At 22.3% G+C, this 23,241-nt stretch overlaps 5 protein-coding genes across 5 annotated transcripts; 2 read left to right on the top strand and 3 right to left on the bottom strand.

Moving 5' to 3' along the window:
- Positions 1–82: 82 nt before the first annotated feature.
- LAP5 (LCCL domain-containing protein) lies at positions 83–2,802 on the bottom strand (the record flags this gene model as incomplete). The annotated part of the gene is made up of 2 exons (XM_028678085.1): positions 83–2,569; positions 2,716–2,802. 2 exons carry the CDS (start codon positions 2,800–2,802, stop codon positions 83–85), a joined length of 2,574 nt encoding a protein of 857 aa, XP_028534410.1.
- Positions 2,803–3,852: 1,050 nt separating this feature from the next.
- Positions 3,853–4,995, bottom strand: CNB (protein phosphatase 2b regulatory subunit, putative; the record flags this gene model as incomplete). The annotated part of the gene is made up of 6 exons (XM_028678084.1): positions 3,853–3,900; positions 3,969–4,049; positions 4,139–4,284; positions 4,421–4,505; positions 4,667–4,835; positions 4,991–4,995. 6 exons carry the CDS (start codon positions 4,993–4,995, stop codon positions 3,853–3,855), a joined length of 534 nt encoding a protein of 177 aa, XP_028534409.1.
- Positions 4,996–8,263: 3,268 nt separating this feature from the next.
- PRELSG_1229200 (sortilin, putative) lies at positions 8,264–11,426 on the top strand (the record flags this gene model as incomplete). Its single annotated transcript, XM_028678083.1, has 4 exons — positions 8,264–10,535; positions 10,610–10,714; positions 10,951–11,057; positions 11,256–11,426. The coding sequence occupies 4 exons, from the start codon at positions 8,264–8,266 to the stop codon at positions 11,424–11,426; spliced, it is 2,655 nt and encodes an 884-aa protein (XP_028534408.1).
- A 1,309-nt stretch (positions 11,427–12,735) lies between these two features.
- Positions 12,736–15,555, bottom strand: TSR1 (ribosome biogenesis protein TSR1, putative; the record flags this gene model as incomplete). The annotated part of the gene is made up of 1 exon (XM_028678082.1): positions 12,736–15,555. One exon carries the CDS (start codon positions 15,553–15,555, stop codon positions 12,736–12,738), a length of 2,820 nt encoding a protein of 939 aa, XP_028534407.1.
- A 2,084-nt stretch (positions 15,556–17,639) lies between these two features.
- Positions 17,640–23,060, top strand: RON2 (rhoptry neck protein 2, putative; the record flags this gene model as incomplete). Its single annotated transcript, XM_028678081.1, has 1 exon — positions 17,640–23,060. The coding sequence occupies one exon, from the start codon at positions 17,640–17,642 to the stop codon at positions 23,058–23,060; it is 5,421 nt and encodes a 1,806-aa protein (XP_028534406.1).
- Positions 23,061–23,241: the final 181 nt, after the last annotated feature.

Here is a 23,241-nt window from a genome sequence, read left to right as displayed (position 1 = left end):
ACAAATTTATAAATATTAGAGTCTTTTTTTTTTTTTTTTTTTGATTAAATGAAAAATACAACATAATATATATATTTGTTATTTACTTGTGAAGGAATAGAATCTGTAAGGATTGTATTACAGTGTTTGTGTTGGTAGAAATTTCTAGAGTTTTATTTTTTTTTATATTAATATCACCAGTGACTTTTGTATATTGTTTTGACTTTAAGAAAATGTCATTTATAAAATTCTGATCGTTTACTTTAATTGAATTTAATTCTTGCCTTCCAGTAGGTGATCCAATTTCAATTGCTATATAATATAATCCTTCATGTAATAAATCTATTGACCATTTATTAAAAGTATCACATGAATCATTATTACATTCAAAAGGACGGAATGAAATTCCTGCATGAGAAAGATCTTTTTTATCTAAATGCTCTGTTCCTATAGGCGTAGGTAATTTCTCCCACCCATATTTAAAAACTCCATGTGATTGTTTCTTCAATCCATTATCTACTAGCCAATTTAAGGGTTTTAATATATTGGCATTCTTACTTCTAAAAAAAATATTAATTTCATACTGTTTTTTTTTTTCTAAAATTTTTAACTGATTTTTTGAATCTATACATGGGATACCATAAAATGTTATATTACCTCCACTCTGAATTTTTGAATCATTCACTTTCGATATGACTGCTTTTACTGTTTTTGTTTTTATGGGTATTTTAAGGTTATAACGATGGTGACCTGGAGATATTAAAAAAGTTTCAGGATCCTTTAAATTAGGAAAATATAAGGATATTTCCTTAACTGCATTTTCTGTGGAATTTAATGTTTTAAAAGTAAATGAGTGTACATCTATATCATGTTTAAAATGAATATTTATATACTGTCCTAAAGATTTATTTTTAGCTGTTTTCCATGTAGAATATTCTTTTTCTTCATTGTTTCCACTAAATCCAGCATTACAATCATATTTTTCTGATTCATAAGAAGAAGTGTAACATGAATCAAAATAAACAGAATTTGTTAGAGAAACTGCTTGTACATATCCCCTACAACTGTTGGTAGATCTTAATTCATTTTGTTCTATAAATATAATAAAAGGAGTTGGTTTGGGAAAACTTATAATTACATCTCCATCGTGATAATCGGATGAATATATATTATATATTTTTTGTTTGGATATATCAGTATTTGTATTTTGAACTTGATATATAGACAACGTTTCTTTTGTATTTACAAATTTTTTTTTAGATATTTCATTAAAAGGAATATCATTTTTCTGTGGTATTGCTATAAAAACCGTGCTAAATACATTTATTTTAAATTTAACACTATTTTTGTTATAATCAGAATGTGTTCTAATACCTTTAGCATTTTCATGAATAGAAGGAATATCAGCAATTATATAATCTAGAGAATTCATATAGGAATAGGTACCATTTTCAAGCAGAATGATTTCAAATTCATCACCTTTTAATTCTGTAATTCTTAAAGGACTAGTTATATTCCCCTGAAAGAAATAATTAGTTGGTATAATTTCTTCTGTTATGTTATCAGATTTCCAGTATAAAATTATATGAGCAATATCTGGGTTTTCATATTTAATAGTGCTCAAATGAAAATATTCCAAACGAAATTTATACTTCTTGCCTCCTATTAATCCCAATTTTTCCGAACTTATTTTATGAGCATTTGCATTTACTCTCTCAATCGGGAGAAGAGATATAGGCCTATTCTCTTCCGATTCATCTTCTTTGGGATTTGGCATATTATCCACAATTATAGGGCAATCATCAAGAAATATTCGAACACCGCAGTCATGTTCTATGATAATAATATAATTATCCGTTTGTGGTATTTTTAAATATCCATCCCATCTAACAGAAAAATGCTGATAAGGAATATTTTCTACTGGAACTCCTGTATCCCATATAAAATTTATGTATTTATCATTATTAATCGAAATAGGATATCCGGAAAAATACGCATTATCATAGTAACTACCAATTAAACCATCGGCTCTTTCCTCAACAATATATCCTTTCAATACGCCACAATTTTTTTTATTTTCAAGAAATGATTTTCTATTTTTTTCCACTTCATCTATTAGTTCGTACATTTTTGTTTCAGTATCACTTATAGAAGATGCTAGTAATAATAATTTATTAATATTTCTACTTGAATTTTTAGCTATATCATTAATTTCTTGAATTTTCTTCTTTAATAATTCAGAAGTTGTTCCACATATTTCTTGATACTTTTCGTATATACCTGATAATTTTTTATTTTCTTCATCTAGTTTATTCACAGCGTTACTTAATTCATTAGATTTCGCTTGGAAAAAGGTTCGAGCTTTTGAGCGAACAACATCATAATTAATTACTCCTCTACAATAATCCCAATCTCTATTCCCTTTTCCTATTAATTGAACTTCTACATAACACCATTCTTTCCCTGTTACTCCATTAGGGTCTGTTGCTTTTGTACAATCAGTATAGGTTTGATCATCTTGTACAAAAGCTGCAGCACATAATCTTCCATCAACTGTTTTTCTATGTTGTTGACGATACTCTGTTAGTTTCTAAAAAAAAAAAAAAATCTCCTCGTTTGAAAAGACACATAGTAGTTTCATAAATATAAACAATTAAAATTAATTATTATTATTATAAAAGGATTAGAATAATATATATATGTATACACATTTATTTTTATGTTATTTTCTGTTACTTTTAAATTTTCTTTATCATAACTTTGAGAATAACATAATTCAATAATAAAAATGAATACAAGACAAATAAAATAAAGAAATTCCATATTATGTATACTCCAATTTATAGTACATATAGAAATAAATATCTTCAAAATATGTAAAAAAGTTGCAAAAAATTATTGTTTATAATAAAAATTAAAATAAATAATCATTTTACATTATAAAAATTAAATACACTTAAAAATAGAATTAAGTGAAATAAAAATAGTGGAGAATAAGGAAAAAGAAATAAGTTAAAAATAGAATAATTTCATATATAATAAGAATATTTTATCTTTATTAATTTTTAAGAAAATAAAAAGAAATAATCATGTGATGATTCATAATTTTGTCTTTCTTTAATAATACAAATGAAATTATTTTAATATATTTAATTTTTTTTTTTTTATGACCAATAAATGATCAAATGATATTCGGTCAGGAGTTTTTTTATATTTATAATAAAGAATAAAAGAAGGTATATCTCTATATATACATATATGATATGTAAGTATTAATGCATGTGAATATTTCATTAAAATATAATATTGTAGAACTATTATTTGGAACTATAATCAGTAGTATATTTTTTTTTTTTTTTTTTTATCGATTCTGTAAATATGTTAAAAAATTTAAATGAACAATATTCTCTATAGAAAAGTAAAATAATAATAAACGTTCATATTAATAATAATTATTAGTATCTATAATAATATTTGTGGTATAAAAAAAAACAGTTACGATTTTACTTGTAATAATATTTAAAGGAATAGTCATTATATTTAATAATAATAATAGTAATAATTATGAATACTGTGATTATTTTAATTCTAAAAATCATTTAAAGCAAATACGCATATCTATAAACAAACATATTAATGTAAAATATATATACCACTTATTATAATACTTTATTATGATTCAATTTTTTTTTTTTTTAGTAATATATATTATTATGATAGTAAAATATTAAGAAGAAATATATTGTTGAAAAAAAAAAAAAAGAAAAAAAAAACAAAAAAAAAAAACAAATATTAATTAAAATTTATATGTCGTATAAATACGAAAATTCTAATAATTTATATAAAAATAAATAAATAAAAATAATTTTTAATTTATAAATCCAGTTTTAGTTTATTTCCAACATCCATGTGTGATATCATCTAAAAAAAAAAAAGAGAGAAATAGATATAAAAACATATTAATAATTCAAAAATATATATATAATTACATCTTTAAATTCTTCAAATGAAATCATTCCATCGCCATCTTTATCTGCTTGTATAATAGTTCGGTCTACTAATTGCTGTAACTATAGATAAAAAGAATAAGTAAAAATTCATTAATAAATGATTTAAAAAAAATATATTGCACTTATAAATTTTTTTTCTTAAAATTTACTTGTATATCACTTAAATTGTTTCCAACCATCATTTTCATTACAGTAAATAATTCTCCATTAGAAATCATTCCATCTTTATTAATATCATAAACGTCAAAAGCAAATTTTTTTTTTTGAAAATCATCAGTGCTTGATGCTAATTTAGCTAAAAATGAAAATTCCCAAATATGTTAGAAATCGAATATAAAAAAACATATAAAGCAAAAAAGAAAAAATGCAAGTATATTTTTTTTAAATTCTTAATGATTTAAAACTCATAAAATATAATATCTATCATATACTTATTCCAACTAAAAATTCAACAAAGGAAACCTTTCCATCTGAATTGGAATCAAATATTGATATAACTCTTTTTACTAAAGGATTCTAAGAAGTTTCAAAATAAAAGTTTTTTAATAAATTTGGCCAAAGAATAAATTCTTATCTATACACATATATTTCATCTTTATAAAATATTTTACAGAATATAAAAATAATAGTAATTTTCACAAAAATTCAAGAAAAAATATATTTTTTTTTTATTCTACATCACATATTTCAGGAACATCAAATAATTCATTTGGATCTAATTCCCCATTTTTATTTGTATCCAGTTCAATGAATCTTTTATACATTTTTTTTATGTCAGTTTCACTAAAATTAGATGCTTGTAGCAAATCTTTCTGGTCCTTCTCAGATAATATTCCTTGTGTGTTTCTATTTTTAATCGATGGTTAAAAAAAAGAAAATTATATATTTTCTTATAGAAAATATTGAAATTTAAAAAAACCATCTTGGAATTCTTATATAAATTCGTTTATTTATGTATAATAATATATATATATATATTCTCATAAAATATCACAGTTTACCCCATAATTCCACTAAGTATTCATGACAAAGTTTATATCAAATTTCAATAATAATTAAAAGTTACAAAATTATTTTTTTAAGTTATGTCAATTTTATTTGCACCTAATTCTAAAAATTACAAAGAAAAATTTATTAGAATATGAATACGTATTCTTATATGGCTTCACATGTATGTATAAGGCATTATATTTTAATATAAAATGATAGAAAATGAATAATTTTTTTTGTTTATTTGCTTATTGATTTATGTTTATTTCGTATTTGATAATTTAAATTACTTAAAATACATAAAAGTATATACATAAATATATAATATATATATAAAGTGTGATTTTTAAAGAAACTATGAAAATATTTTTAATAATTTATGGGTTAACCATATCTATAAATTTGATTATACTGGTAAATATATAATTAAAATTTTACTCTTTCAATCAAACATAACAAGTAAGATTCATTAAAATTAAAAATAATTCTTTAAATTAAATTCATGCTATAATTACTGCTTTAAAATTTTTCATCATTCATAAATATATTACTTGCAGTAAACTAAATTTGAAACTATGACGAAAAATGTATTAACTCTAGCGTAAAATAAATATATATCAAATTTAACCGAAAGAAAAAAAAAAAAATAATGATAATAAAATTTCAACCTAATAATATATGAATGTATAAAAAATATTAGTAAATAAAAGCTATGTGTTAATATTTTTTGAAAAATTTTTATAAGTGTAAAAAATTTTTAATGCGCATTCATGCACATAGGATCAAAAAAAAAAAAAAAAAGAAAAAAGAAAAAAGAAAAAAGAAAAAAGAAAAAAAATATATTAAAACAATAAATAAAAAAAAAAAAAAGAAAATTAAAAATAAAAATAAAAAAAAATGAGAATAAAAACACTTGTGTAAAAAAAAAAAATATCGTATCACAAAATAATGCTTTGTTATTTTCAAATATAAAAAAAAGGAAAAATGAAAAATATATTTAAAAATTTAGATAATTCAATAAAAGAAAATGTAAATTAATATAATTCAAACATATAATATTGATACTTTTAAAAAGTAAATTATTTTAAATATTTAAGGAGAAAAAATAAAAAAATGCTATTATAAGAATGTGTGTGTGCGTGTTTTTTTTTTTTTTAATGTTATGCATACTATAATATTTATTATAAATGGAAAAGTTAACATTAAAAAAAAATTTATGTAACTAATGTACACATGATTATTATTTATATCTAATAATGATAATTTGTAATTAAAAATTTAAATTAAATTAAACGTAAATATTTATTTATTTACATAAATACTTATTATTCTCCATTTAACTTCTTTTTTATATATCTTAATCTGAAATTACATGAAAAATATAATATATATACATATAAAGCACAAATTATATGTTTAAAGGAAAAATTAAAAAACAAAAATGTAGGAATACACATAATTATTTATAAAGAATTTATTTAAGATATTGTCATACCAAAATTTAAAATACATAATTTAAAAAAATATATCAAAAATTTGTTCTAGTATTTCATACACTTTACCAATTTAAAACACATAAAATTAATTATTATGTATAGGAAAAGAAAAATATATCTCTGTTAAAAATTTTTCTAAATTATAAATAAAAAAATAAAATAAATTAGTGCCTTTTCTTATATTTTTAATCTAAAAAATTAAGAACAGAAACTATTTTTAAATACAAAAAAAAGATTTTATTTTTTTTCATTTATTTTTCATATTATATCTCAAAAAAAAAAAAATAAGAATTTATTATAAAAAATTGATATACCCACTAACTATAAATGTAGTATCTTAATTTTTTTAAATAAAAATATTATTTTTTATAATTTATTTATTTAATATAAATATTATATTAACTATTTCTTATGTTTTAAAAGAAACATATTTTCTTAATAATTATTTAAAGAAAAGAAAAAAGAGCAAAATCAATTTTATTATGTATAAATTCCAATTTATATTTCAAAGATGAAAAAAATTAATCTCAATTATTTTAAAATATATATTTTGATAATATAAAATTTGAAGTTTGTAGCTTCCAGATAAATTAATTACTTATTTTTGTTTTTTCTTCATCTTAAATAAATTATATATATCCAAAATATGATTTCTTTTAATATTTTATTTTTTATAAAAATATTTAAATATATGTTTATAAATTTAATTCTAATAAACTATGTACTAATATTTTTACTCTTTATATAATTTAAAAAATATATATATTTATTTATTTTCCTATTTTAATAAAGCAACACAATTTTACAATTAACATACTGTAATTTTAATTGTCTATTAATTTTAATCATACACTTTTTTTGTCCTATTTAAATTTAAGCTTTATTTTTAAAATAAAATATATTTCAAAGCAAAATAAATTATTTACATAAATGTATGCAAACGCTTTTACGTAATTTTATCCGATTACATACAAAATATCATTAAAAATTATAGACAGCCTTTTTTCAATTGGAATTCAACTTCATATTGATAAATATTTATATTTGCATATTTAATATACTATACATTCTCTATTAAAAAATATATTTTTTCTCATTTTAGATATAAAGAAAAAATTGAAAAAAAATATACTTCTGAGAAATGTGTTTATGTTGAATTTTAAATAAAAAAAAGTTGTAAAAGAAAAAAAGAGCTAAATTTTTATTTTTATTTTTTATTAATTTAAGATTTTTTTTATATCAAATAAAAGCATTTTTAATATTCTATCGAATTATTATAATATGTTAAAAAAAATTTCATTATTGCTTGAGATATAATTTTTTTTTTTTATATTTTTAAGGCAACTAATAAATAACTTTGTGTAAACAAAAAAAAAAAAAACAAAAGCAATGTAAATTAATGATTAAACAAATGTTTTATATTTTATTTTTTTAAAATTCTTTTAACCCTGTAATTAATATGAAAATAATTTTATTTAAAATAAAGTTTTGCTTTTTAATTTTTTTTTTTTTTTTTTAAAAATACATATCATTTACTGTTATAAAATTTTAAATTTTACCAATGCTTAAGATATATATATATATATATATATATATATATATATATATATATATATATGTAAATTTTTTTATTTCTCCATTTATTTTTTTTTTTTTGTTAATAAAAATTTTTTAAAGTTCTAAAGGCTCATGATAACAAAAGGAAATACGTAAATTTTCATATGTGAAATTAAAAAAAAAGTTAATATCTGTAAAATTTTATTATTTTTTAGAATAATTAATTAAATAATGAAAAAAAAGATTGAAAAAAATCAGTTGCTATCTACAATTTATTCAAATGAAACAAAAATGCAAAAAAAAAAAATTTTTAAAAGTATAAATAAAAATTTGTTTTTTCTTATTATTTTTTTATTTTCTTTAATAAAATTAACAGAATGTCAAATAGCAAAAAAAAAAGTTTCAGTTAGTGAAATAAATTTTGATAGTGCCGTGGATGATGTTCAGTGGTGTGGCCATAATCATATGACAGTTTTAGTAAAAACAGTAAAAGGAAGATTATATAGAAGTGCAGATGGAGGTAAAATATGGGCAAATATAACAGGAAATTTATCAGAAAGTGCAAATAGAAGAAACGATATTACAAATCAATCAAATGAAGTTATAGTAGTAGATCTTATTATGGTTAATCCAGTTAATAAAAATATAGTATTAATTATAGGTAATCATAAAAATCATTTCATTTCAGAGGATGCAGGAGAAACTTTCCGTTTAATGAATTATCAAAATAAAATAAATTTTTGGCAATTTCATAATACGAAAACTCACTGGGCTTTAGTTTCTTCATGGACTTCAGCTTGCTATTCAAACACAGAAAAAAATGGAGAATGTATGCAAACTTTATCTTTAACAAAAGATTTAGGTAGAACATTTCAGTTAATAGATATTTATGTTGTTCAATTTAATTGGGGAGATAAGGAGTCACACTTAGAAGATACGATATATTATACTCGCCATAAAAATAGAAATGGACACCAACAAAGATTCAGTGGATGGTCCAAAGATGTTGACTTTGTAAGTACAAACAATTTTGGAAAAAGTGTAGAAGTATTAGTAAAACAAGGAAATAAATTTTTAATATCGAATGGATATATCTTCGTTGCAAAATTAAATGATGTAATTAAGCAAACTGTTAATATGATGGTCTCAACTGATGGAGGAAAAACCTTTAATAAAGCTAATTTACCTGAAAATATACATGAAAAATCATATACAGTTTTAGATACTTCAGAAGGTGCTATAATGCTACATGTAAATCATGGATCATCTTCAGATAGCGTCAATATAGGTAATGTTTATATTTCTGATGCTTCAGGACTAAATTATACTTTATCATTACCAAATAATATAAGAACATCTTCAGGAGAATGTGAATTTGATAGAATATTGAGTTTAGACGGAGTGTATATAGCAAACTTTTTAGATGTTAATGATGACATAAAAGAAGATGATTTAAGATTTCGTAATTTTAAATATGAATTAGAAGAAGACTTTAGTATGTCTGAAACAAATGTTGAAAGAAGAAAAAAACAAGCATCCAAAGGAAAAAATGAAGATTTAGTTAGAACTGTAATTTCTTTTGATAAAGGAGGTGCATGGTCTTATTTGAAGGCTCCAAAAGTAGATAGTAGAGGAAATAAATATGATTGTGAAGATAACTGTTATTTACATTTGCACGGTATTACTAATTATCATCAGTACGCACCATTTTATTCTATTGAAAATGCTGTTGGCATAATCATGGGAACAGGTAATGTAGGCAGTCATTTGAGATATGAAAGCGATGAAGTCAATACTTTTTTATCAAGAGATGGAGGTGTAACATGGGTTGAAGCTCATAAAGGTCCATATATTTATGAGTATGGGGATCATGGTGGATTAATAGTTATGGCTGATGATTTACGTAAAACAAATCAAATTGTATTTAGCTGGAATGAAGGACAAAGTTGGTTTGATTTTGAATTAGGACAATTTTCAATTGATGTTGATAATATTGTTGCAGAACCTAGTTCATCTTCTGTAGAATTTTTAGTATATGGTACTAGAAATGATGTAGGAGTTTTATATCATCTCGATTTTAATGCTCTTGGTCAACCTCCATGTAAAGGGTTATGGGCAGCTGATTCTGTTTCTTCTGATTATGAAACCTGGACCCCTTCTAGTGGAAGGTTTTCTGATAAATGCATATTAGGAAGAAAGGTTACTTACACAAGGAGAAAACAAACATCTGAATGTTTTAATGGAAAAGATTTAAAAAGAACTATTGATAAAAAACCTTGTGAATGCACACCAGAAGATTATGAATGTGAAACTGGTTTTACTAGAAAGATAGGAAGTTATGAATGCAAACCTAATGATCCAACCCTAACAATAGAAGGATGTACAAGCAGCTCCTATTTTTATGCAGATGCATACAGAAAGGTCCCTGGTGATGTATGTATTAATGGATGGGTTCCTGAAAAAGTTCCTGTTCCTTGTCCAGCGCATGCCCCATTTAACAGAAGTAAAAATTATATATACATAATCGTCTCATTTTTTTTTCATATTATACTTTTTTTTTTTTTTTATCTTTTTTAGGCGCCAAATCAATCTTATTCATAATATTCATTATGGCTATGATCATGCTCATAGTTACATATATATGCAGAAATCCCAAGTTTAAAAATTTATTTTATAATTATGGTAGTATATATATAAAAATTTTTATATTCTTAAATTTTAATTAATTTTTCTGTTATCATTTATTTAATTATATTTTATGTTCTTTCGTTTCACTACACCATGTCATAGAATATAATTATATTAAATTTTAATGTTACATTTTTTTCATTTTTTTTAAAAAACATAAATTTTTCATATAATATGCATTGACTATTAATTCATATTTATTTTTTTGTTCCTTTTTTTATTTCTATTAGGTTTTGATACGTTTGAACATGTAAAGTATTCAGTTATCAAAAACAAGAGAGGAAATGTAAACACTAATGTATTTGAGCCAGAAATGGAATTTATAGACGCAGAACAAGTATGAAATTTTTTTTTTATTTTACATTTTTTGTGTCTTTATTATATATTTTTTGATACTTTTTTCCTTATTATCTTTTTGTATTTCACCATATTTATACTATCTTGTTATTGTTCTTGGACTTTCATTTATCTTTATTTGTATTTTAAAAAAGAAAATAAATAAAAATTATTTTTCTTTATTATATAATTTTTTAAGGATGATAATGAAGAAGATGTTCCTACCCTTTTACCTTACTCGAATGAAAGGAATAGATCAAAAAATAATGATTTTAAACTAGCCAGAAATAGATCAAACCAAAATAATTTGAATGCATCAAGAAACATTTCTCCACCTAAAAATTATTCAGACAATATTGAGCTATTATAAAATAAAACAAAAAAATAGTTAATAAAAATAACTATAGGGCATATCATAAAATTTATACTCCTATATGAAAATTAATTTTTTTTTTTTGCAACTTTCTAAAGAAATTTATTTGATTCGAACATATACACAGACACAAAAAAAAAAAAAAAAAAAAGGTTAAAATTTCTACGTTTTAACTTTTTTTTTTTTTTTTGTGTTAACATTTCTTTTAAAATATACATAATAATTGTTCATAAATCTTTTTACTTTTTGTATCATTTCCTTTTTTTATTTATTTAAATCATTAATTATTAATATATTTTTTTTTTTTTTTTGGATTCATAAATTTATTAATGTTGTAATTTATGCCATACTTAATTTTACGTATTTATTTTTAATTTAAATTCCAAAAAATAAATAATTTTTTATTATTATTTTTATTAGAAAATTATTCTCCATTATATAATGATGATATATGCATATATATATATTTCTATCTTTATTCAACATGTACATTATATGTGATTTTTGTTAGTTTTTTTGTTTAAATATCAACATACTGCTAAAAAATGCACTTTAGCTATAAAAAAAAACGGAAAAACAAAAATGTCAATTTTTCTATAAGCTTTAAAAAATAACTAAAAATTTTTCTTAAAAAAAAAATCTCAAATTTTTCCATAAATACCCTTTATATCCTAATAAAAAACATTTGAAAAAAACTAAAAATTGGTAATTTCATCGTATAATTTAGAGGTTATATATATATTTCATTTCCTCTTATATCATTATTTTCCTTTTTCACTTCAAATTTCAAATAAACAAATGTACGAAATATTTGCATATAAAACTAATGAAGTTTTAAAAAATTATTACAAGAAACATATTAAAAATAATTATTTTTTTTCTTTTTTTTTTTTTTTGTTATGAAAAATGCATCATAATGATGTCTTTTACTTTAATAAAAAATATTCTTAAGCATTAAAAGTACTTTATAATTTTTTTTTGTTATTCTTTTATGAATTTTCTTTTTTTATATGAAGTTAAGAGTTATTAAAAAAAATATATAAGAATATTAAAAAAAAATTAAATTTTTTCTATGATACCTTTAATTAAACAAATAACGAATACTCATAAATTTTAATCTTATTTGCACCCTTCTATATATATAAAGCAAAAAAAAATAAAATAAAATAAATACATAAATTTAATTATTAAATAAATATTTGTAATTGTTAACATTTAATAAAAGGTAATTTTGACTTAATATTATATGATACGTATCATCTATTTCTGTTGCATAAAAAAAAAAAAAGTTATAAAATATAGGAATTTATATTTTTCGCTTTTGTTGTGATGGCTTATCATCAGGACCTAAATTTTGATCTCCATTCCATGTTAATGGAAACCATACTGGGTATACTCTTTTATATAAAAAAATAAAAACTTTATCATGTTGCTTTAATACATTATTAAATAAGCATTTCATTTTTCCATGTGTACCTAATGATTCTAATATCTTTCCAGTTAACCCAAATTTAGTATGTAATTCTACTGGCTTAAAATAGTTTATATCTTTAGGATTATAAAACATATTCCTTATGACAGCTTTTTTTTTATGAATTTTAAAAATTTGCCCACATAGACATATTCTCTTCATAATTATTCTCTTACAATCACAATTAACAACCTTACCATGAGCAATTAATATTGAATCTGAATTAAAATCATAATCATTTGATATATTTGATTCAACAAAGTTACTAACATTACTGCTTTTACCGTTTAAAAATGCATTTTTTTTGCTACAAAAATCATTAGAATTATCATATTTTTGCATTTCATAATTATTGCAATACTGTGAAATTTTTTCGTTATCCGGTGCTTTAATTTCTAGCAAGTTATTACATTTACCTTGCATATTTTTTTTTATAATGAAAACTGGAGAAGATGTTACTGTTGTAAAACCATATATAGAAGCAACATATTTATCTCCACTTTTCAAATACTTTTCATATTTGGCTTTTGATTGAGTTCCTTTAATTATTTGTTCACTAAATATAGGACGACTCATGAAATGTCTAAAACCACATACAATTTCAAAAATTTCTTTTGATTCTACTTTGTCGCAATAAAATGGAGTCCTCATTATTTCCATGTTTACAACTGTTACTTTTCTTTCAAATGGCAATAAACTTGACAAAACAAGAGGTATTTTTTTTGTTTTAGAATTAATTAAATTAATCAATTTTCCATCATTCTTAATAAGAAGTAAACAATAAGCATCTGTTAGAGTAAATTCATTATTTATAATTTTGCAATTTTCTAAATACTTTCTTTTTGAATATTTAATTAAGTTTTCAAAACTTTCATAATCATAAATGCGTGAATATTCCAATGGTAAGTCCTCATAAACATCTATATACGATGTTCTAAAACTTTGCAAACTTCTATATTTCTTGAACCGTTCTTTTGCACTTATATGTTTGCTCAAATATACATTATCATAATTTTCCGAGTCTCTATCAATACAAGTATCATCATTTTCATCTTCTTCCATTTTTGAATCTTCATTATCTCCAAAAGAACTATTTTCTTCAGACATAATGCTATTATTTGAGGATTCTTCATTATCTATAAAACTGTAGAAATTATTTTTATTTTTTACTTCATTTCTATCATAAGAACCAATAACATCCTCGCTTACTTCATGTTTTTCGTTTGATATATATGTCCACGTATTATTCACATTTCCATTATTATACACATCGCTGATGTTATTATTCATATTGATATTATTTATATTGTTACTATTGGTTATATTCATAGTATCCAAATTTTTATATATTTTATCTGTATTACTATTTAAACTATTATTCATATTACATTTGTAAACAGTATAATTATTAATATCTACATTATCATTAGTACAACCAAAATGTTTTGAAGAAAGTGACTCTGATATATCTTTGTTTTGAAGAGTCATTAAATTCTTAACCAACAAATTATTCTCTTCCATATTATATGGTCGTATACATCTAAAATCATCTTCATCATTAAAATCATTCTTGTTTCTAATACTTTGAACAAGAACATAATTATAGTGGATATTATGATTAATACTTTTATTATTAATAAGAAACTTATTTATAAAATTAGTTTTATTTTCCTGTTCACTATTTTGATTTAAAAGAAAAGAATTTTGTTCATTTATATCTTCGTTATTTCTTTTTTGAGTTAAAACATCTATTACATAAATATCATTTATGTAATAATCTCCAACGCTAGTTATGTGTATAGGGTTATGAACGTTAAACCCAATACCCTTAACAAATCCTTTTAAATAAACAAAATCATTTTCTGGATTGTATGAATAAGAATCAACTATCATATATCCTCTTCCTTCTCTATAGGATACTTTTTTTATTTTCATATTCATTATTTCATTATACAATTTTAGAAAATCGTAATCTTTATTATTACTATTAATAAAGAATATTTTATCGTCTAATGTAAATTCTGAATTAAAATATCTCATTACATATTTATGTGAGTATTTATTACTTTCACTAGTATTATATCCTACACCAATGACTGAAGGAACTCCTTGTGTTTTTAAAACTGACAATAATTCATAACCTAATTCATCAAAAGCCGAATTTTGAATAGATGCATTTTTAAAAACACATAAAATTAAATCAGCACATTTTGTTCCATCTATAATACCATATATATCTCTAGGTATATCATAGATTACTAAAGATCTCTTCTTTTTTTTTTTATCAAAATGTATTGTATATGCATCATATAATTTTATATTATTTTCTAACACATCAACTTCATTTTTTTCACACAAATATTTTATAAACTCTCTTTTAAAAGATAATACATCTACTTCCTCATGAAAACCTAATATGCATATATTTAATGAGTCATAAAATGGTATATATTTTGATTTTTCTACCCTTTCACTTTTTAAGTTATCCGTCTTTGTATTATGAGATTGATGCTTCCTATATAATATATCACTATATTTTTCATTTACATTTTTCTTCTTTTTTTTCTGTATGTTTTTTATACTTTTTTTTTTTTTTTTGCTTTTACATTTTTTAAAATGTTTATTTTTCTGCTTTAAATGTGACTTATGCTTCATTATTAAATTTAAAATGAAGAAAAAAAGTATATTTTTTTAATCCTCTAATATTTTTGATATAAGAACAAATTAATTTAAAAATAAATAACAATTAATGTATTTTGAAATGAAATAAAATATTTTAAACAATGAAATAAATAAAAAAAAATGAATATAAATTTAATTAAAACATTAAATAAAATGTTTTTAAAAATAACTGAAAAAATTAAAAATAAGAAAAACAAAAATAAATATAATTACAAATTTAAATTAATCCTTTTTATAAAATTTTAAAGAAAAAAAACTAAATAATAATTACTACAAAAATAAAAAAGAATAACTAATTTTTTTATATATTTTACAAAATATTTTAATGAACTGTTAAACTATTTGTATTTAAATTTTTTCATAATTTTTTTTATATTTATCAATTGACAATCATTTTTACATTCATTAAAAAGAACAAGAAAAAAAAAAACCACGAATAAGAAATAACATAAAGAGTGATACTTTGTTTTATAAGGATAAAATTAATTTTTCTTTAATTAATTTTTGAAAGAAATATATTATATATTTGGAGAAAATAATAAATACATTTCTTTTTCCTCTCCATATTTTTTTAAATATGGTAAAAAAAAAAAATTATTAAATACAACCTTTTAAAATCTGAGAAATAAAAAAAAAAATTTCATTTTTGTTTTTCCTTATACAAAAAAGGCTTGCATTAAATTGTTTTTCAAATTTATTACTTTTTAAAAGTTTAATATAATTTTTTAAATGAATAAACAATAATATCGTTACAAATTATTATAACAAAAAATATTTTAAGGTTGTCAAATATGATCAATCTTATTCTGAAGTAAAAAGAAAAGCTAACAAATATTAAATTAAATATGCAAATATATAAATAAATAAATGTGAACTAATGAATTATTAACTTTTTTATTCAAAATATAATTAAATTTTTATAAATATATACCTTAAAACTCGCAGTTCAAGATATGGAGTATCATAAAAAATTTAAGTTGATACTATAATTTTAATAATTAATTTTGAAATTGTGAATAAATTTTTTTTTTTAGACATATATTCTCATTTTAGTAAAATAATTAAATGAATAGAAAAAATGTCTATATTTTTAGATATACGAAAAGACAATATTCTTCTTTTTTTTAATTCTAAAAAATTTAATATAATTAAAAAATTCATTTACTATTTTATACGCTTCAATTTTCATATATTAAGAAATTATTGTAAATTTTTTTTTTTATATCATTTATAATAATACAATATATTCCATGAATTTATGAAAGCATTGGCTTTCATGCAGTAGTGCTAACTATACATACAATTTTTACCATTGTTTAATTTTTTTTATTTTTTAAAATAAAATTGTGCGCCATTGTGCAAATTAAATTATTTAACTTTTATATAACAAAACATAATAATATTAAAGTTTTTTGTATATGTCTGGAAAATATATGTGTATATGAATAAAAAAGGAAAAAAAAATGTTAGGATCAATTTAAATTCTTTTTTTTTTATTTCTATATTCTCTTAATTTTTTTTTTCTTTTAATTATTCTTCTTATTTAACTAGATATACTTTACATATTAGAGTATTTTTTACAGTGTTCAAATTTATGATGTAATTAAAAATGTTCAGAACAGTTTCATTTTAGTTGCTTCTAGATATTTACGTAGATTTTCATATTTTTCGTTTTTATAGAAGCTTATTTGTTCTTTTTGTTTTAAATATAACAAAAAAAAAAAAAAATTTTGTATTTTTTAATTTATCAACTTTTATAAAGATTTAGTCTGTAGTTTTTTTGTTTTTCCCCTTTTTTCTTGATGTTTTTAATTGTTAAATATGATAAAAAGTAGATATAGGCAATTATTAAATAGAATATTTGCTCAATGTTATAATTTAATTTTATTTAGAATAGCTTAAAATTTTTTAATTATTGAGAAAGATATTATAATGTTTGCAATTTATGCAGTTTAATAATGTAAATTTTCACTTTTTAATAAAATATTCTTAATTTTTAGATATCTTTTTAATTTTTGTTTTTCATTGTAATTTTTTTTTTTCAATTATAAAAAAAAATGTTAAAATTTTTTATTTTTATTTTACTTCTATATTTATACGTTGATTTTATATTATCAAACGAAGAAAATAGAAATACAAACAATGATGATTCGAAAAAGAATGAAAGCCCCACTTTTAAGGAGAATGAAGATGCAAAAGTTATCTTTTATATGCCTAATTCTACAAAAGACAACCAACAAAATGACAATGAAACAAGAAGAGCGTATATTAATGCAAATAAAGGAACTCAATCAAGCTCATTGAAAAATTCACAAAAAAATGAAGGAAATGAAATAATATATGATAAAAAAATACATTCCAGCTCTGATGATTCACATGATAGTTTGGAAAGAGAAAAATATAGAGAACAACAAAAATTACAGTTACAGAGAGAATATAGTGAATTGAGTGAAGATGATGCTAGAAAATTTAGAGAAAGAAATCAAAAAAGAATGAAAGATATGAAAACAATTTTAAAAAAAAAAATGGATAAAAAAAAGGATTTGAAAATAAAAGGATCTCAAACTACAATGTATAATTTAAGTAAAGCATCACATTCTGGCGATTCAGTGGCAGGAAATAAATCTGGTACTGAATCAGATAGTGAATCAGATAGTGAATCTAGCAGTGGATCTAGCAGTGAGTCTAGCAGTGGATCTAGCAGTGAGTCTAGCAGTGGATCTAGCAGCGAATCTAGCAGTGGATCTAGCAGTGGATCTAGCAGTGAGTCTAGCAGTGGATCTAGCAGCGAATCTAGCAGTGAATCTAGCAGTGAATCTAGCAGTGAATCTGATGGTGATGTACAACAAAGAATTATACCATATGGGGCACATAAAGAAATGAATGAAAATGATAGAAAAAGAAGATATTTATCTAATTTAAAAATAAGATTAGGGGGAGGAAAAGGAAAATATGTAGTAAACAAAGAACTTAATAAAGAAAAAAGTATACATCATGGCACTAATGGTTCTAATGGTTCTGAAAGCTATGGAGGAGGTAGTCATGGAGGAAGTCACGATGCTAGCTATAGTATACAACATGGAACTAATGGTTCTAATGGTTCTGAAAGATATGGAGGAGGTGGTTATGGAGGAAGTCACGATGCTGGCTATAGTATGCATCATGGAGCTTATATTAATGGAAATAAGAAAAATGACAAGAAAAGAATTGATGGCAATAATGAGAGTGAATATGAAATTAGAAGAGGGACAGAAGAAGGTAATGGAAATAATAGTAGTATTAGATCAGATATTGATAAAGAAAAACATGAATTAGATGATATTCATAGTAAAAAAGAAATGAATAATTATAAAGGAGGTGATAATGAGCATTTTAAGAATCGTGCTTATGAAATTGAGAAAGATCTGAATTCAGGAGCATATTCAAGGAGCAATTTAAAAGATAAGAATCAAATAGAAGAAGGAATATATAGAGCAGATAAAAATGGATTTAAATCATCTGATTCCAAAAATTCAGGTAGTGAAGCAATGGATAGCTATTGTGAGGATAATGGGCAAGATATTTCAATAAAAGAAAAAATGTATAATTCTCGTGGAGAGATAGGAAATCATGGCTCAGAAGATGTAAATGGAAATGATGCAAATTTAAAATCTAAGTATGAAAATGTGAACTATCATTTTTCAAGTTATATGAATTATAATAGTAGAGAATTTTTGTCATCAAATAGTTTAGAATTAAATAAAATGATTGGAGATGGTTTTTTAAAAGAAATGAAACATTACTGCCGCCTTAATGCACCTTCACAAAAAACTGGAAATTATATTGAAATATCTTTTGAGTTTTCTAGAGCATTAGAAGAATTAAGAAAGGAAATGATAGTTAATTTAATGACAAATAAACAAGTAGGAAAAAAAAAAATTTATAGCATTTTACATATAATTCAGAACTCTGCAAATGATCAAAACTCATCCAATAATAATCAAATATATGAAGAAGATGATTTTGCTACTAAAGCTAATTTTTTCCGAAATGATAATGACAATCCGTTAAGTGCAAAATACAACAAGATTATGGAACAATATCTATGTCATTTATTTATGAATAACCCAGGAAAAAATTTATTAGATAAATTGTACTATCACAATTTAGCTTTAGGAGAACTTATAAAGCCAATAAGAAAAGACTATAGAAATTTGGCATCTAGCTCTATTAGTTTCAATTATGAATTATATATAGCATCATCAAACAATATTTATCTCTTAGCACATATGCTACTATTATCTTTGGCATACCTTTCATTTAACGATTATTTTGTTTCAGGAATCAAGTCCTTTTATTCATTGGAAACACTTATCTTGGCTAAATCTGATTTTACCTTTTTTATGCTTAACGAAATGTGTAATATTTATTATAAACCCAAAAAATTTTTTAAAAAGGATATAACCTTTATTCCCATTGAATTGAGACCTAGAAGATTTACAACATTCATTGGTGAAAAAAAAATGACATGTGATTTATTAGAATTAGTACTAAATGCTATTACACTTATAAATATTTATGAATTAGATAACACTTTTAGCAATAATGATATTTTAGGATATGAAAATTCTTTATCCTTTTCAGTTAGTGCAATAAGAATATTTTCAAAAGTATGCCCAAGGGTAAGTTCATCTAATATGTTAAAGTGCGAATTTGAAGAATCCTCCTTATATAAAAAAGAAATTAAAAAAACAGACATAAGAGAAAAAGAAAATCAAAAGAATTTAAAAAAAGCTTTTGATTTGTTAAGAACATTTGCTGAAATAGAAAATAACTCTTCTAAAAGTGAACCAAATCATTCTTATGTAAAACTTATAATGGAGCAAAATAAGTATACTGAATTTTACAAATACTTGTTATGGTATGATAGTAGGCAACTTATAAAAATAAATAATTCACAAGAAAATAAAAAGAAAGATAATAAAATAAAATTTATATATGATGAATTCGTGAAAAGAGGTGAAAGATTAAAAAAAAAATTAGTTGATTCTGATTCAAGTTATAAAGTAAAGAATAAAGCATTATCAGTTTTTTATGGATTAATTGACAGATATGCGAGTTTTTTAACTAAAAGTGAAAGAATAAAGAAATTATTTTTGAATGATGTAAGCTCCATTCGCCATTATTTATATTTGAATGGTGTACATTCTACATCATCCAAATCATATTTAGAATCTTCGAAAAAATTATTAATACAGTTAGAAGAAACGACAAATTCTCCTTTAAAATTTATTGTTAGAGGAAATTATATAGAACATTTAAATGAGATTGCGAGAAATGAAAATTTGTTTTACGTAAATTTATTTATATTATCAGTTCTTTCAGTGAAAGATCCTGTTTCATATTATTATAATGAAAAAAAAAAAATGCAAGCTGTAACCCTTTCTGAAAAGTTTGCTTCCTCAACGTCTACACTAATTCCCCATAAACTTCGTAGATTAGTAGTAACTTTAAAAAAAGGTATTTTAAAAAAAAAATTGCTTACTACATTGGCTAAAATAAAATTGTTGCAACATATACCTGCATATTTATTAGAATATATTACTTCATCCATCCGTTTTACTACACATACTATTGCGACTATGCAAATTATTCAAAACGCTAAACTAATGTCAAAAGATAAACTTTCTCAGAATGATAAAAATGTTTTTTTTGCCAAACAAATATTTACTAATGGAGGATTTCCAAGTTATGCTGATAAATTAATATCAAAATGGAATTCAGAAGGTTTTGAAGAATATAAAAGAAAGCAAATTGAAAATCAAAAAATGGAAAATTCAGTTGAAAAGGAATTAAAGGACTCTTCAAACGAAAATATGGATGATTCCATGGAAAACGAAGACACCAAAAAAAAAATGGAAAAAAAAGAACTAATAGAACAAAAAGAAAGAGAAAAAAAAGAGATAAATTTATTTTTTAGCGAAAATGATAAATGGGATCTATATTTAAATAAAGAATTAGCAAGAACTCTAGGTTTATGGTTGGATCTTAATTCTAATTCCCCTAGAACCAATGGCTTTGTTCATAAATTAGTAGAGGATAGCAAATTTCTATTGGAAAGTAATATTGAAGATAATATAATATTTTCAAGAACAGTTAAACCCACTAAACAAACCGCATTTAGAAAATTTTTTAATAAAATAATTTCTCTTGGAAATATGCTTTTAAGGAAACCTAGTTTTAAAGTAGAGCACGCGTTATGGTTTGGTGCAGTTATAGACATAAAAAAGGTATTCATCTTATTAGAGAAAGTAAGTGAATTACATAAATTAATGCACGACCAGGAGGGATCTTGGTTGATTAATGAAGCATTTATTGAAATAGTGGATCATATAGTTAATATAAGTACATATAAACATTTACGAGAACCCTTTGGTGTAGCTAGAAACCCAGGTATGATGGCTATAAATCCAAGGTACGCCACTTTACCTCACGAGGAAAGACTTAGAGAATTTCAAAATTCTATGTGTGCCGATCAATGCTCCTCAGTGTGGAAAGTTATTTCATCATTTGCATTACAACATATGAAAAATCCTGATAGCTTGAAAACTTACGAAGAGAAATTTTCTAAGAATGCTTTTGGAAATAAAATTAGTGATAAAGACTTTGTTCACAGTTTTAAAATGATTATTGGGGGTGATGCTGCTTTGCATTATTTCGATAATATGCTTTCCAAATCAATGAAGAAGGAATTAAAAGCCATGAAATATGGTGTATCTTTGACATCAGCATTTTCACTTAAGTTAACTAAAATTATTCTTACGCAGATGCAATTACCTTACTTAAGTCAAATGTTTTATGTGCAAGCTCCTTATTTTGGTCACTTTATTGGAAAATGGCAAAGGGAAAGACAACAAAGTAGAATGAAAGAAATATTATCATTTATGACACTTGGGGCTTTGTCTGCTTACACAATGTTAAGTGCAATGGATATAGCACAACATGCTAATGATATTGGAATGGGCCCACCTACAAGTTGTTTTGCTACTACTTATCCACCACCAAAAACATTATGTTTTCCATTAGATGTTAGCACTACAATAGCTAAATCAACTGAAACTGCTATGAAAAGTGTTTTCTCTGTTGGACTTTTTGCATCAATTGGTCCTTATATGTTCGTTCCTATGGCTGGTTTAGCTGTATGGAATATTTTAAAATCAGAATTCAAAGTTCTACAAAGAATTGATATGGCTTTAAAAAACGTTTTTAAAAACTTATGGAAAAAATTTCTATCATTAAAAGGAATATCCAAATTAAAAAATATTTTTAAGAGAAGGAATATTATGAAAAAGAAAATTATAGAAAATGCAGAACATAAAATGAAAGAAATGAAAGAAAACCCAGAAAATTTTGAAGCTCATAAAAGGTCTATAGAAAAGATTCATAACAGTTCTAAAGGAGGTTATCATTACATATCCTATGCTAGAATCCAGATATAATTTTAAAAAAAAATAAAATAAAGAACATAGTATTATAACACTTTTTTTTTTTTTTTGGCTTTATTTTTTTCTGTTTTTCACTTTTTTTTTAGATTTTGTAGTTTTTTTAATTTGTTATGTTTTTTCGTAATTAAAAAAATATGCCCCTTTTTTTTGTTATTATCTTTTTTTTTTTTTTTTG

Source organism: Plasmodium relictum (assembly GCF_900005765.1).
Source record: "Plasmodium relictum strain SGS1 genome assembly, chromosome: 12".
In the NCBI taxonomy this organism is placed as follows: domain Eukaryota; phylum Apicomplexa; class Aconoidasida; order Haemosporida; family Plasmodiidae; genus Plasmodium; species Plasmodium relictum.
The sequence above is the reverse complement of the archived record's forward strand: the minus strand, read 5'-3'. Positions and strand labels throughout refer to the sequence as shown.